The sequence below is a fragment of the Pinus tabuliformis genome, chromosome 7, assembly GCF_031772625.1.
Source record: "Pinus tabuliformis cultivar Carrire ecotype Pingquan chromosome 7, CPIR1, whole genome shotgun sequence".
Taxonomy (NCBI): Eukaryota; Viridiplantae; Streptophyta; class Pinopsida; order Pinales; family Pinaceae; genus Pinus; species Pinus tabuliformis.
The window spans coordinates 435566544-435579858 of NC_142293.1; the positions used below are offsets into that span (position 1 = coordinate 435566544).

General features: G+C 39.5%; 1 protein-coding gene across 1 annotated transcript; it reads right to left on the reverse strand.

The window, feature by feature from the left end:
* Positions 1 to 4085: 4085 nt before the first annotated feature.
* On the reverse strand, positions 4086 to 5265 carry LOC149247827 (major pollen allergen Lol p 11-like). Its single transcript, XM_089455942.1, has 2 exons — positions 5019 to 5265; positions 4086 to 4686 (listed from the first exon to the last, which is right to left on the reverse strand). Exons 1-2 carry the CDS (start codon positions 5173 to 5175, stop codon positions 4364 to 4366), a joined length of 480 nt encoding a protein of 159 aa, XP_089312068.1. The 5' UTR covers positions 5176 to 5265; the 3' UTR covers positions 4086 to 4363.
* Positions 5266 to 13315: the final 8050 nt, after the last annotated feature.

Genomic DNA, 13315 nt, shown 5'->3' on the forward strand with positions numbered 1-13315 from the left:
AATATATTTAAAAAATACCCATATTATCCATAAAAATTCAATCATAAAAATCAACTCTATATAAATACAAATCTTTAATAAATTTCTTAAATTAATACATTTAAAAAAATATCCCTATTATCAATAAAAATTCAATCATAAAATGATATGTAAAATTTAGCAATATATAAAATTTTCCTTTTAAAAAAAAATCCAATTCAAAATCAAGCATATATAAATATAAAATTTTAACTATAGAATTTAAGCAATAATTTTATGATTCCAAAGGAATCAAAACCGAGATTGGGTTGGGAACCATGAGTGGAGCATAGGGAAGTACCCCACCAAATCTACAATGAACGATGTAACGTTGATTTAGTCGGCCGATCTTTGTTCGAAATGATTAATTGATTTGAACGTATGAGTATTTATTTATTGCAATCCGATGCCTCTAATTTCACTTACAACGCGTTTGTCATTCACTTCATACATAGTGTCAGCCAAGGAAAAGCGTGTAGATAATTTTAAATTGTCTATTAATTTTTGTTTCATTTAGCTTGTGTCTGTTCAAGGTTTTTAAGCTTTCACCACTTCTGGAACGAGACGATGGAAGCAAGAGGTATAGGCAGAGGCGGTGGGCGAAGATTTTCCCAACCAGAAAGTGGTGGTGGGCCGAGAGTTTCCAATGCAGAGAGTGGTTTGGCGACTAAAGATGAAGAAAAAGTAAAATTCAATTCCAGCAAATTCAGAGTTTATGATAAAATCTCCCTGCCGAACAAAGTCTCCCCGCTTATGAAAATTGCAGAATTGGAAAATGCAATTAACAACCTTCACAAACCTACAACTGAAGGTGTCCAACAAGAAGCAGATTTAATTAAGCAATACAAGTGCAAGGTAACAGAAGTTGCTCTTAAAAAGCAGAACGAAATGCTACAGAAGGAGTTAGAGAGTACCAAGTGCTTGTTGGAAAAGCAAAATCAAAGAGCTGAAAAATCTATGGCCGAAACTGTTAGACTTAACAAACAAGTTGAAGAGCTGAGCATAAAATTTGGAAAGATACAGGAAACCCATGATAAAATATTGCATGAAAAGGAAGAACAGAAGATGGAGTTCGAATCATTACACGCAGATTTAGAAGATCAACTTTCATCACTTGCTGCTGCAAAAAAGTTTCTGGAAGAAAAAACGAAGTCCTTACAATGTGAAGTTTCATTATTTGCTGCTGCAAAAATCTCTCTGGAAAACGAAAGGAATTCCTTACAATGTGAAGTTTCGTCAATCGCAGCTGCAAAATTGTCTCTGGAAAAAGAGACGAACTCTTTACAAAGTGAAGTTTCATCGCTTGCTGCTGCAAAAATGTCTCTAGAAAAGGAAAAGAACTCCTTACAAAGTGAAATGGATAGAAGATTTTTGGCTTCAGAAGAAGAAAAGATAAATCTTAAGGACACAGTGGGAGAGTTGGAAACAGCTCTAGATTCTGCAAGAAAGGATCTCGAATCTTCCAGGGCTGTGGAAGCGAAGAAAGAGGGCCAGATATTTGATTTACGACATCAGGTAGTTGATTTACGAAATGAGCTTTTGGATAATGCAGAGGCCAACACGGGCCTCAAGCAAAAAAACAATTCTTTGACGATCGAAATGAACAAATGTACAGAAGAAAATGGGCATCTTCGAGAGAGAATTAGGGAATTGGAAAGTACCCTGAATTGCCTGAAAAAGGATCTTGAATCTAAAGATGTTGAGATTCTAGAGTTGAGAGAACGTCAAAAGCCAAAAGCAAATGTGGTGAGTGACAGGAAATCACCATTGAATGTTGCGAGTGAATGTAAAACGCAACGGAAGTCGACGTGTGAAAGGCGAGGATGTAAGCAAGTGGTTAAGGAGCGATCACCAAAGTAGGTGGCTGCAAAGCAATCACCAAATTCTGGACGGTGAAGAAGGCTGTGTTTTCAGAATGAGGAGTTTTGTGATTCATCTTAATACAAAAGTCAATGAGTAAGATAATAGAAGTCTCATTTTCAAGATTACAGATGAAGTTTCTTTGAAAAATTATATTATTAATATAGTTTTATGTTAAATCAGGATCTAATATGAATGGATAAGGATTTAATTTAGTCACCGGTAAATGTTGTGAAAATAGATATTATTTAAATGTTTTCTACAGTTATTTAATTTTTTTTTTAAATTTTATAATATAAATAAAATTAATTTTGATGAAAGATATATAAGTTTACGTATCATACTTATCATATTAAAATGTAGAATAAACCTCTAGAGTGGAATAATAGTAAAATTTGAAATTTAAATTTTTCTAAAAATACAAATAATAAAAATCAAATCTAATCTTTGTTTTATAACCAAATAACATTAATATTTAGATAAATTAAATTAAATTAAAATTATATACATTTCAATTTTCTAAAAAATAAATATTAAAAATCAAATCTTTGTTTTATATCTAAATAACATTAATATTTAAACAAATTAAGTTAAATTAAAATTATATACCCTTTCAGCATAGCATTTTATGATTTACCATAATTTTTAATTCAAATTTTATCACATGTTTTTTAAATCTTAATTTTCGTTGCTTGAATTAGTAATGCACTTTAGTCACATTAGTAATAAACTTCACATTTGTTTCTGTATTAAGAAAATGGACACATGTTGATAGTGGTCGCCACAAATCCGGTGACTAAGAGGAAATGCGGATAGAAATGTGCATGTGATTAACCCAAGTCCAACAACTACATATAAGTTTGTTCCTGTAATTCCTCCATTTTCTTGGTTTATTTTTAATAAATATAATATAAATTTTAAAGAAATGTAGTTTTCGCCGTGTTGGAAATCCTAATTACAATCAAACAAGAAACCCCACTATAGGGTCACAAGAGAATACAAACATGGATGTAAATCCCAATTCAAAAACACATATTACTAATTATTTAAATGAATTAAGAATATAACCCCACAATAGGGTCACAAGAGAATACAAACATGGCTGTAAATCCCAATTCAAAAACACATATTACTAAGAATATTAATTAAAGAGATTAAGCACAAGGAAATCAACCTAGCTCTCATTAGCCACATCCCTTGAGAGTTTAGCCACATCCCTTGAGAGTGTCAGTCGTTTCTCAAGTGTCAAACAAATGCCTTGATATCAACAAGTTCAGAAATTTGGCAAGGTACATTGATCTAGTAGGATTCGTGTCAGGCGTTTCTTAAGTGTAAAACCAATCCCTTGGTTAAGGGGAAAGCTTCCAGATTTGGCAGGATTCATGCGAATCCTTTATGTAGTACAAAGCCAATCCATTAACTTTATATTATTGCTTTAAACAGTTTTAAGTCAGTACAAAATTTTGAAACCTGATATCAACGCAAAAGTTTCCTTGAACTTAACAAGAGGTTTGGTGGCAGGATCCATCGATTACAGAAGCTTGATGTTAACACATAAGCTTCAAGCTTTGGCAGGATTCATACAAGTTCTTTCTGCAGTGGAAAACTAAACCAGTACCTTTGTATTATCACTTTAAACTTTAAAGCAATTTAATGCAATACACGTGCAAAAAATTTACTATCAAAAAGGAGAAAAAACTTCTTGCAGAGATCAATACCCATTGTAATAAACGTGAAAATCCAATTTTTCCACACAACCAGGTTAACTCGACAACATTAGCAATTCATCCCAGAGAATCAGCAGGGCAAAGATAAATTAAAAGCTCCACTAACAATAAAATGGATCATCTCTATTTCTGCGCATTCTATTCAAGCATAAGGGATCCCTCCACGTTGAAGTTTGAACACGCTTTAGCTTCTCTCCCACATTAGTCATTGATATTCGTGACAGTGACCACAAATGCATAAATTTGGAGAGAGATATGCGAAAATAAGCCACCATTAGATTCAATACATAGAAGCTCAATGCAGATGGAGCTCTTCTCTGCAGTTTGCAAAGTAGTAGATAGAAATGCATAATGTATATATTCGTCTTATAACATGCCAATTTCTTGCATTGTTTTCTATTCTTTTACATCTATCGTACCAGAGAAAATCCAAAACCCAACGAATTGAGACAAAACTTTCACATTTTCTATCAAAACAAATGCAATGCAACATATAAATATATAGAATATGAAATTGAAATTATTCCAAACTTTTGCAGTCTTAGCCACAAATGAATCCAGGTATTCATGAACACCATCACAATAGATAAATAGTCCAACTAAGCTATGCAACCTTTTATATTTATATTCAATGGTGGCACAGATTCTCAGGCAGGAGAACCCATGAGAAATAGTAGCAGGATTCAGCCAAAATCCATAACAGAAAGAGGCGATGAGAACCCGAAAACCGACACAACCGCATGTAGAGGCAATAAAACCTAGTCAGAGTCATTATATATGTTATATTCTGCCAACACAGTCTGACAAGCAGGGTCGTTTGTGGTAGATCTGAAGGCAAAAGGCCCAGTCTTTCTTTCGTCCGAATTGATCCCATTGTTGTGAGTTAGGTAAACTGGACCTCGGCTGCTATCAGTTTTAAGGTTGCATGAGGTTGGGCTGCTCACTGTAAATGCCTCACAGGCTTCGTGCTCGTGCTCACCCTTAACAGCGATACTGAAAAGGCCATCGTTGTCGGTGTGCTGTTCATTATAGAACAATCTCTTACCAGCAGGATCCTTGCACTCAACAGCTACAGTGGCACCTGCACAGCACTCATAGTCAATATCAGAACCAAACATAGGGCTGCCCTGTGCATTCTATGCTTCAGACAGAAACCCGCATTTCTCTTAAAAACTATAGTGTAGAAAATGAAAGCAATGTGAACACAATAGCGAAAGGGAAGAATAGATCTATTCAGAAAAGCACAAATAACATTCCACATGGAGAATCTTAAAACCAGATCTATTCTTCAGCACCAGATCTATTATTTCATATCTTTTCATCAAGAAAATGCAGTCACCCAAATGAAAACAATATAAAAAAAACTGCAAAACAAATTGTAAAACTATCCAAGATGGGTGTTTGCTGACTTACCAGAGATGTCAGGTGAAATCCTGGTGGGGAATCCAGCAGCACAGTTATCGCAGTAAACCTTGCCCGTAACATAAAAGTTATGGCCAGCATGAGCATTGACAACACCCAACAAGGCAAAAAGGGCGACCAAGCCACAGAAAACGGATAGCTTTGCCATTTTTCAGATACCCACTGGTTGGATTAGGAAGGCAAGAAGCAACAACACTGGTATGTATGAATGATTCTTGGTCTGAGTGTGGAAGAGCGAAGAGAACGGTGTAATATATATATAGATATCGGTTTTGACCCCAACATGTAAAACGGTGATTATGAACAAATTTTCCGAGTAAGATATAACTGTCACAGTGTCCCTGCTCCGCGTGAGCCTGGCTGTAAACATCTTTTTTCGGAGTTATAAACATAAATTTTTGGATCTTACAAGTCTTATGATGGCCTGCTCCGCGTGAGCCTGGCTGTAAACATCTTTTTTTCGGAGCCATAAACATAAATTTTTGGATCTTACAAGTCATATGGTGGCATGCATGCTCTTGCATGTTGGGGTGAGTTATGCCCTCTTAACATAAATGTCTATCATGTGAACCATAAACATAAATTTTTGGATCTTACCAGTCATATGGTGGCATGCATGCTCTTGCATGTTGGGGTGAGTAGTGCCCTCTTAACATAAACGTATATCATGTCTGAAGGTCGTCCGCCTGAGCTTGGCTGTAAACATCTTTTTTCCCATCCATAAACATAAATTTTTGGATCTTACAAGCCATAGGGTGGCATGCATGTTCTTGCATGTTGGGGGGCGACCCATGTTCTTGCATGTTGGGGGCGAGTTATGCCTTCTTAGTATAAATGTCCATCATGTCTAAGGGTGGTGGGCTGAACTCTGAAGGGACCCTCATTAAAATCATTAACACTTCTATAAGGAAATGAAGTGTGTACTTGTTGACACTGTAATTAAAATACATTTTTTTTTAATTTTTATCATGGGATAGATGGATGGATTTAACTTTTTAAATTGAAACTAAACATGTGCTTCAAATTTGATCATTGATGGTGGGAAAAGGAAGGTGAAAGTATTTAGGATATAAGGTAACCAAATAATAATTTCCATGGTACTACTGGATAATGTGATGGATTGAATTAACTTTGTACAATGGAGTATTTCATCATGATCTCAAATATAGAAATTTGGCAAATTCAATGAGGTAACCGAACTCAATTTTGGCTACTTGTGGATATGGGTCTTTAACCAAAATTAGAGTCTAACACATTAAAAAATGTACTCACATCATTTGTATAAATTCAACTTGTGGAGTTATAACAATGTGCTGGCACCATGAGTTAGATTGAATTTAAAGAAAAATACATATGAATATTAATAGATAACAAAATATTAAACCAAAGCATTCAACAAGGTATTGATTCAGTTGGTGGAAATTCAACCTACAAAGTTGTATGTAGAATTGTAGCAGCAAACATGAGCACCACTGAGGGGGATGGAACTAAAATCCAACTACTTGTGACTATGGATCCTAATAAAAAATGCTAAATTAAAGCATATGGCAAGGTATCCATATCATTAATGCAAATTCAACCGATCGAGTTGCATATTGTATTTTAGTGATGTATATGCACCATGAGGGGATTGAACTCCAACATTTCTCATCGATATGGGTCATTAACCATTGAAACATTGATACAACCATCCCATCATTGATATAAATTTAGCCAATCTTTTTGTATTTGAAGTTATAGAGATGCACAAGAACCATGGGGGTGATCAAACTAAAGAGCAACTACCTATGGATATGGGTTCTTAACCAAACTATTGAACTATAGTATTTAGCGAGGTAGCCACATCATTTGTACTAAAATAGCTCTTGGAGTTGTACGTCGAGTTGTAACAATGCGCTAACGTCGTTAACTGATAAAATGTAAGACCAACTACTAAAGGATAAGGGTCCCTAACTAAAATCCCAAACAATAGCTTTTTCTCAGGTACCCACATTAATACTTGAAATTCAAGCCATGGAGCTATATGTGTAGTTGTAATGACGCATGAACACCATGACAAGATTACTAAATCCTAAATATATGTTTCATTTTAACCAAAATCCTAGTTCAAGGCATTTGACAAGGTACCTGTGTCATTTGTTGAAATTTAGCCATGGAGTTGTATGTTGAATTGTAACAATGCATAGGTACCATAGGTGGATCAAACTCAAGGCCATCTCCCTCCAGGTATGGGTCCTTAACAAATGTATCCAACATTTGTCATTCATAGAAATCAACCATGGAGTTGTATTGATGTAGAAGCACCAAAAGGGGATCAAATTTATGACCAACTCATTGACTCCTTGTGGATATGATCCCTTAATCAAAATATCAAACTAGAAATCAACAAAGTACACACATCATTCGCACAAATTCAACCCATAAAATTTTATGTAAAATAATAACAATGTCACATTACCATGAAAAAATAACTTAGAGAATATCCATGATCTATTAATACTGAAATATTCCACACATCGGAGGGTTCGATTGGTACCTGGTGATATCCCGACTTCAGGTCGATCTTTCGCCCCCTTTAGTTGGTCTAGGAGGTCCTCAATTCGCGGGATCGGGTACCTATTATGGACAGTGATCTTGTTCAGCGCCCGATAGTCAATATAGAGTCTCCACGTCCCATCCTTCTTCTGTACCAACACGATCGGGCTCCCACAAGGCGATGAACTCGGACGGATGTGACCTTTCTGCAGGAGCTCCTGAATCTACCTCTTGATTTCATCGTTCTCCAGAATGGAGCGCCGATAAATTGGTCCATTGGGTAGCGGCGCACCTGGGGTCAGATCGATGGCGTGCTTGACTTGACAGTGCAGAGGAACCCCTGCCGGGGAGGTGAAGATGTCCTCGTACTCCTCCACAATCTTGTCCATCTTTAGTTGTCGTGCAGAGGGGCCCCGTTTGGAGGCCGCGGCCACTGTCTTCTTCTTTCCTTGAGGGTGTATCATCAGGAAAACAAATTTCCTGGTTTTGGAAATGATCTTACTGCATTGTTTTGCAGTAATCAAAGAGAGGGCGGCAGGTGGTGCTACCTCTGGTATCCTGAACAAGTTATTTCCCAATGTAATAACAACAGCACGGGGCCTTGATTCATACACAACATGTCGCTTCCACAAGTATGGTTATCCTAGTAATACATCACAAACTTCAAGGGGAGAAATGTCACACAATACCTCATCCGTGAAGGGCTCGATGTTGTATGGAAGGCGACATTGCTGGCTCACGCGAAGATCTCGTCCTTGGTGAAGCCACCCAATGGTGTATGGTTGTGGATGTGCTGTGGTCGGTAAGCCCAACCGCTTCACGACCTCTACCGAAATGAGGTTCTTTTGACTCCTGCTATCAACAATGAACTGTATCGGGGAGCCCTTTACCCACATCTGGGAGTGTAAGAGACGCTCCTCCTCCTCTGGATCTTCGGGTTCATTTTTCTGGATCTTTGCGGTAGCAACAGTGGCGCTGGGGTCCGCATCAATGATCTGCTTCCCTTTTTCATACCCCTTATTGGGTTCTGACTCAGAGTCGGAACATGCATCTGATTCTGAAACCTTTAGCTCAGCCACCAGTGACTGCTTGGCCCGACACTCACTTGTGTTGTGAGTGGAGCTCTTATGGAACTCGCACCATTTTCCAGTGTCCTTTCTCGGCTTTGCGGCGCTGTTCTTTGCTTGCAGCTTCGGCTGGTTGTCTTGGGCTGTCCCGCCTTGGCTTTGTCCTTTGTTTTGTGGTTTAGGGGCACCTTTCCCCTGCTTTGGATTCACAGATCCAAAGTCTCGCTTCTTTTGTTTAAACTTCTGCTCGACCTTGACGGCATATCGGTATGCTGCGCCGAGCGAGGGGATGTTTAGGAATTGTATTTCTTCCTGTATGTACTTGTGCAGGCAGCCACGTTATTTGAGTATCAAATGTTGCTCCGAATCCTTGATGCCCAACTTTGTGCGAAGGGTATGGAAAAGATTGGTGAACTCTGGCACGTCTTGGTCCCTTCCCTGCCGCAGCGTGGTCCACTTTATGTATTCATCCTCAAAGCTCCCGACAGGGTAGTACTGCTCCTTGATGGCATCCCGGAACGAATCCCAGGTGGGTGCGGCTGAAAATAGTGAGCCAGTACTTTCATCCTTCTACTCACAGTAGGTTTCCCACCAGTCCTTGACGTGGGGGGCTGCTTTGAGGAGAGAAAAAACAATCTTTTCCCGACTCGAAAATTCATGAACAGAAAAATAACCCTCTAGCAGATTTAACCATTTATCTACGGCATCTGCGTCTATCTGACCCTCGAATATGGGGATTTCAAAATTAACTTGTACCTTAAAGGGTGTGGCGTTTCCAGAGTAGCTGCTGGAAGCCGATGCGTTGCTTCTGGGTAGCCGCTGAAGGATCTGGGCAAAGTTGTCCATCATAGCGTTTCGTTGTCGCTCGAGGGCTTCTTCGAGCAAGATTTTGATGGGATCTCCTGCCCCCTCGTCTTTCTTCTCGTCCACCATGGGAGGCCGTCGGGATTTGCGAGGCTGGTCTTGCAAAGGTTCAACCAGTTCAAGCCCTAACTCCTTATATCCTGACCTTGTTGGGGACATGCAAAGAAAAACAGAGAAAAAGCAGACCGCTCTGATACCACTGATCCGGATTTAAACAGGAACGCGACAAATTACAGAGATAACCATATACACAAAGATGCAGCGGAAATAATACTTCATTTCATTACTGGAAAATACTGAAATATGCTTACAACCAGAAATGGAAATAAACTAGCTAGGGCGATGGTAGCTTATCTCTGAGAAGAGATGTGATGGCTACATGCCTCTCAACTGTGTTACAATGAGGCTCGAAGGCCTATTTATTGTTGAGAAACAATGGAAAACCCTTAACATTCCAAAACCTAACCCTAGGAGATGAAACGCCAAACTGTGGGCCCCGTTTGGGGGTAAGTTGGTACATCAACTTCCTGGGGTCGTAACTTTGGCATATGATCTCCATTTGACGCGTACAATAGCTCATTAGAAAGATCTATCCAAGCACTATCATTGTTGGAACAGGCAACATCGGTCCATTTCATGGACCCATGTTGCCTCCGGATTCCCCAAAAAACGTCGTTTAGGGCCTCAAAACGGCTCCGGAAGTTCAGGACCCGAAAAACAGCTAAAAATAGTAAGTTGCGCTACAATTAAGGAAACTGAAAATGCTGAGAAAGACAATGGTTGGGGTCCAGGTGGACTTTGCAGGTGGCCACCAATATCCACCTGGATCAATCACACTCCTATATCAGCACCCCAGGCTTTTGTTCGCAATAGCACTCTAACGGCAGTAGCAAGAGCTCACAGAATGCCATCGCCTCCCTTGACGAGAGCTCGAGCAACTATCGAGGCCACACAAAAATCAAGTATTCGTCTGTCCTCTCACCCTTTCTAAAATTCTTGTAGTTCTTTTCTTGATACATCATCTACCATCAATACATATGTAATTTGCTGTTCTCTTGCATTAACACCTCCCACCATAGCCACCATTGCTCCATCTATACCTCCCTCACCATCCAACACATCCCCTCCATCCATAGATGGGTTCATTGCACCCCACAAATACAATTTGCATTCACGTTCACATCTTGATCGACATCTGCCTCTCCTCTCGGGCTTGGGTGTTTCCTTTCCTGGTTCTATCATTCAATCATCCCAGGGGAGGAAATATTATCTTTCAAAAGCTATTCAAAGGGTTGGGGCAGAGGTTGCGAAAGGCAGACAATCTACTTTGGAAGGGGTTCTTAGAGCACGAAACACCCTGGGTAGGGTCCCCCGATGAAGTGCCTCTCATTTAATTGCAAAGGTATGGATAGTGCCTCCAAAAAGCTAGCCCTGCGTTGGTTATTTGAAGTCGAACCAATTGACATAATCATGCTGCAAGTAACCATAGGAGAGGCCGAACTCATATCCAGATCACTAGCCTCTTTAAAACTTGGTTTGCAATTCTACTCCCTTGATGCTATGGGTCAATTGGGGGGTTTATCCATAGGACATAATCCTCGCACCATCAAAGTGTTAGCATCTTGGGGAGGATCAGGGTTTATAGGGTTGGACATCTTCACAGCGTAGCTTGGCATGAATCTTTGGGTCATAAACATATATGGTCCATGTCAACAGAGGGAGAACTTTTGTCAGCATCTGCTCAATATCTCGATCACATCTCCTGACCACATAATTCTCAAGGGTGATCTCAACTTCTCCATCGACTTTAGGGAATCTTGGGGATCCCGAGCACAAGTGGACACATTATCAGGGTTCATGATGAACCTGTGGGAACATCATAACTTTGCTAATGTCCCCATGAATAAGCCACTCCCCACTTGGAGAAATAGAAGGGTGGGGGAAGCAACTCTTGCTAGGAGGTTAGATCATTTTTTTATTAAGGTTCCCCTCATGCATCAGCTGCATCAGTACAGACAATGGGTAGGTTCTGGGGGTATCTTGAAACACTCTCCCATATACTTAGAGATCCTTGGTCCACAACCTAAACCCAAACCTCCTTTCAAATTTAATCATGTTTGGCTACAGGACCCTGGATACATTAATCTGGTCTCAGATTTTTGGAAGGCCAACCCTATCTTGAAACATAGATCATTTGCAGAGGGGTTCTGTCACAACCTAACCTAACTCAAGCACCTCTCCATCACCTGGGCCAAAGAGAAAAATCAAAGGGAGGACTTCACCTTATCTCAGATTGAGTCTGAATTGAGTGCTCTTTCAGATGACCGTAATCTGGGTTTTTCATCTGCTAGTAAAAAATCTCACCTGATAGAGCTAGAGAAACAAAAGGTAAGGATCTTGAAGGAGAGAGAGGAAACATGGTGACTCAAGAGAAGGGCCATCTGGTTACAAGCTGGAGATGATAATACAAATTTTTTCTAGAATTATGCCAAAGGAAGAAAAGTTTCTAACACCATTTGGAACCTACCCCCACTTGATGGGGGAGTGGGAGACACTTTTAATAAACTCTCTCACCTTGGTACCTCTCACTTTCAGTAAATTTACAAATCCCCTCTTGGGTCAAATCTAGCAGACATCATCAATGTTGCTGTCAATTTCCCTCGTTTTGTAAACAAAGATGAGGCAAAAGAGCTAAACACTCCTGTTACTCCTGGTGAGCTTGAAGGGACTTTGAAATGGTTCAAAAAGGAAAAAACTCCTGGATTGGATGGATGGTCGATCGAATTTTATCTCGCTTTTTATGAACTATTGGGGAATGATCTGTTAAAAGTTGTGGAAGAATGCAGAACCTCTGGCACTATATACAATTTCATCAATACCACTTTCATTGCCCTCATCCCCAAGACTAACTCCCCTTCATCCTTCAATGATTTTAGGCCCATCTCCCTCTGCAACTGTCTATACAAGATCATAGCTAAAATTATTGCAAATCGTATCAAACCTATCCTCTCTTGCCATATATCACCTGAACAGTTTTCCTTCCTTGAGCATCGACAAATTCATGAAGCCATAGGTACGGCCCAGGAGGCCATTCACTCAATCCGGTCCAAAAATTTAAAGGGAATCATCCTAAAGATTGACCTGGCGAAAGCTTTTGATCGAGTTAGCTGGCTCTACATCAAGATGCTCCTCATTCACCTTGGCTTCCCCCATGCTTTCATCACCCAGAACATGTCATGCATCACCACTCCAACTTTCAGTGTCCTCAACAATGGATATGCCTCTCACTTTTTTCATGTCGAGCGAGGCCTCAGACAGGGTTGCCCCTTCTCCCCCTTACTCTTTATGATAGTCATGGAAGGACTCAGCAGACTTTTAGCACAAGCTAAAAGAGATGGCAGACTCTGTGGCCTCAAAATAAATGATTTATGCTATCTTACACATCTCCTTTTGTGGATAGCGTTCTCATATTCCTTGATGGAAGCATTAGAGACTCAGCCTTTTTCTTAAATGTACTTTCCCTTTTCTTAAAGGCTATTGGAATGCAGGAAAATCATGGGAAATCCGCCATTACATTAGCCCTCACTTCCATCAATGAGTCACGATTTTCTCAACATCACTTTACATATTGTATCCTTCCACTTGACCGTGGTTTTAAATATCTGGGATTTTGGATCAAACACCTCAGCCAAAAAATAGCAGATTGGGTCTAGCTGGTTATCAAGTTGGAAAAAGAGCTCACAAATTGGTGCCATAGATTCTTATCCAAAGCAGGCGGACTTGTACTCATTAAATATGTATTGGAGGCCACACCTATTTTCT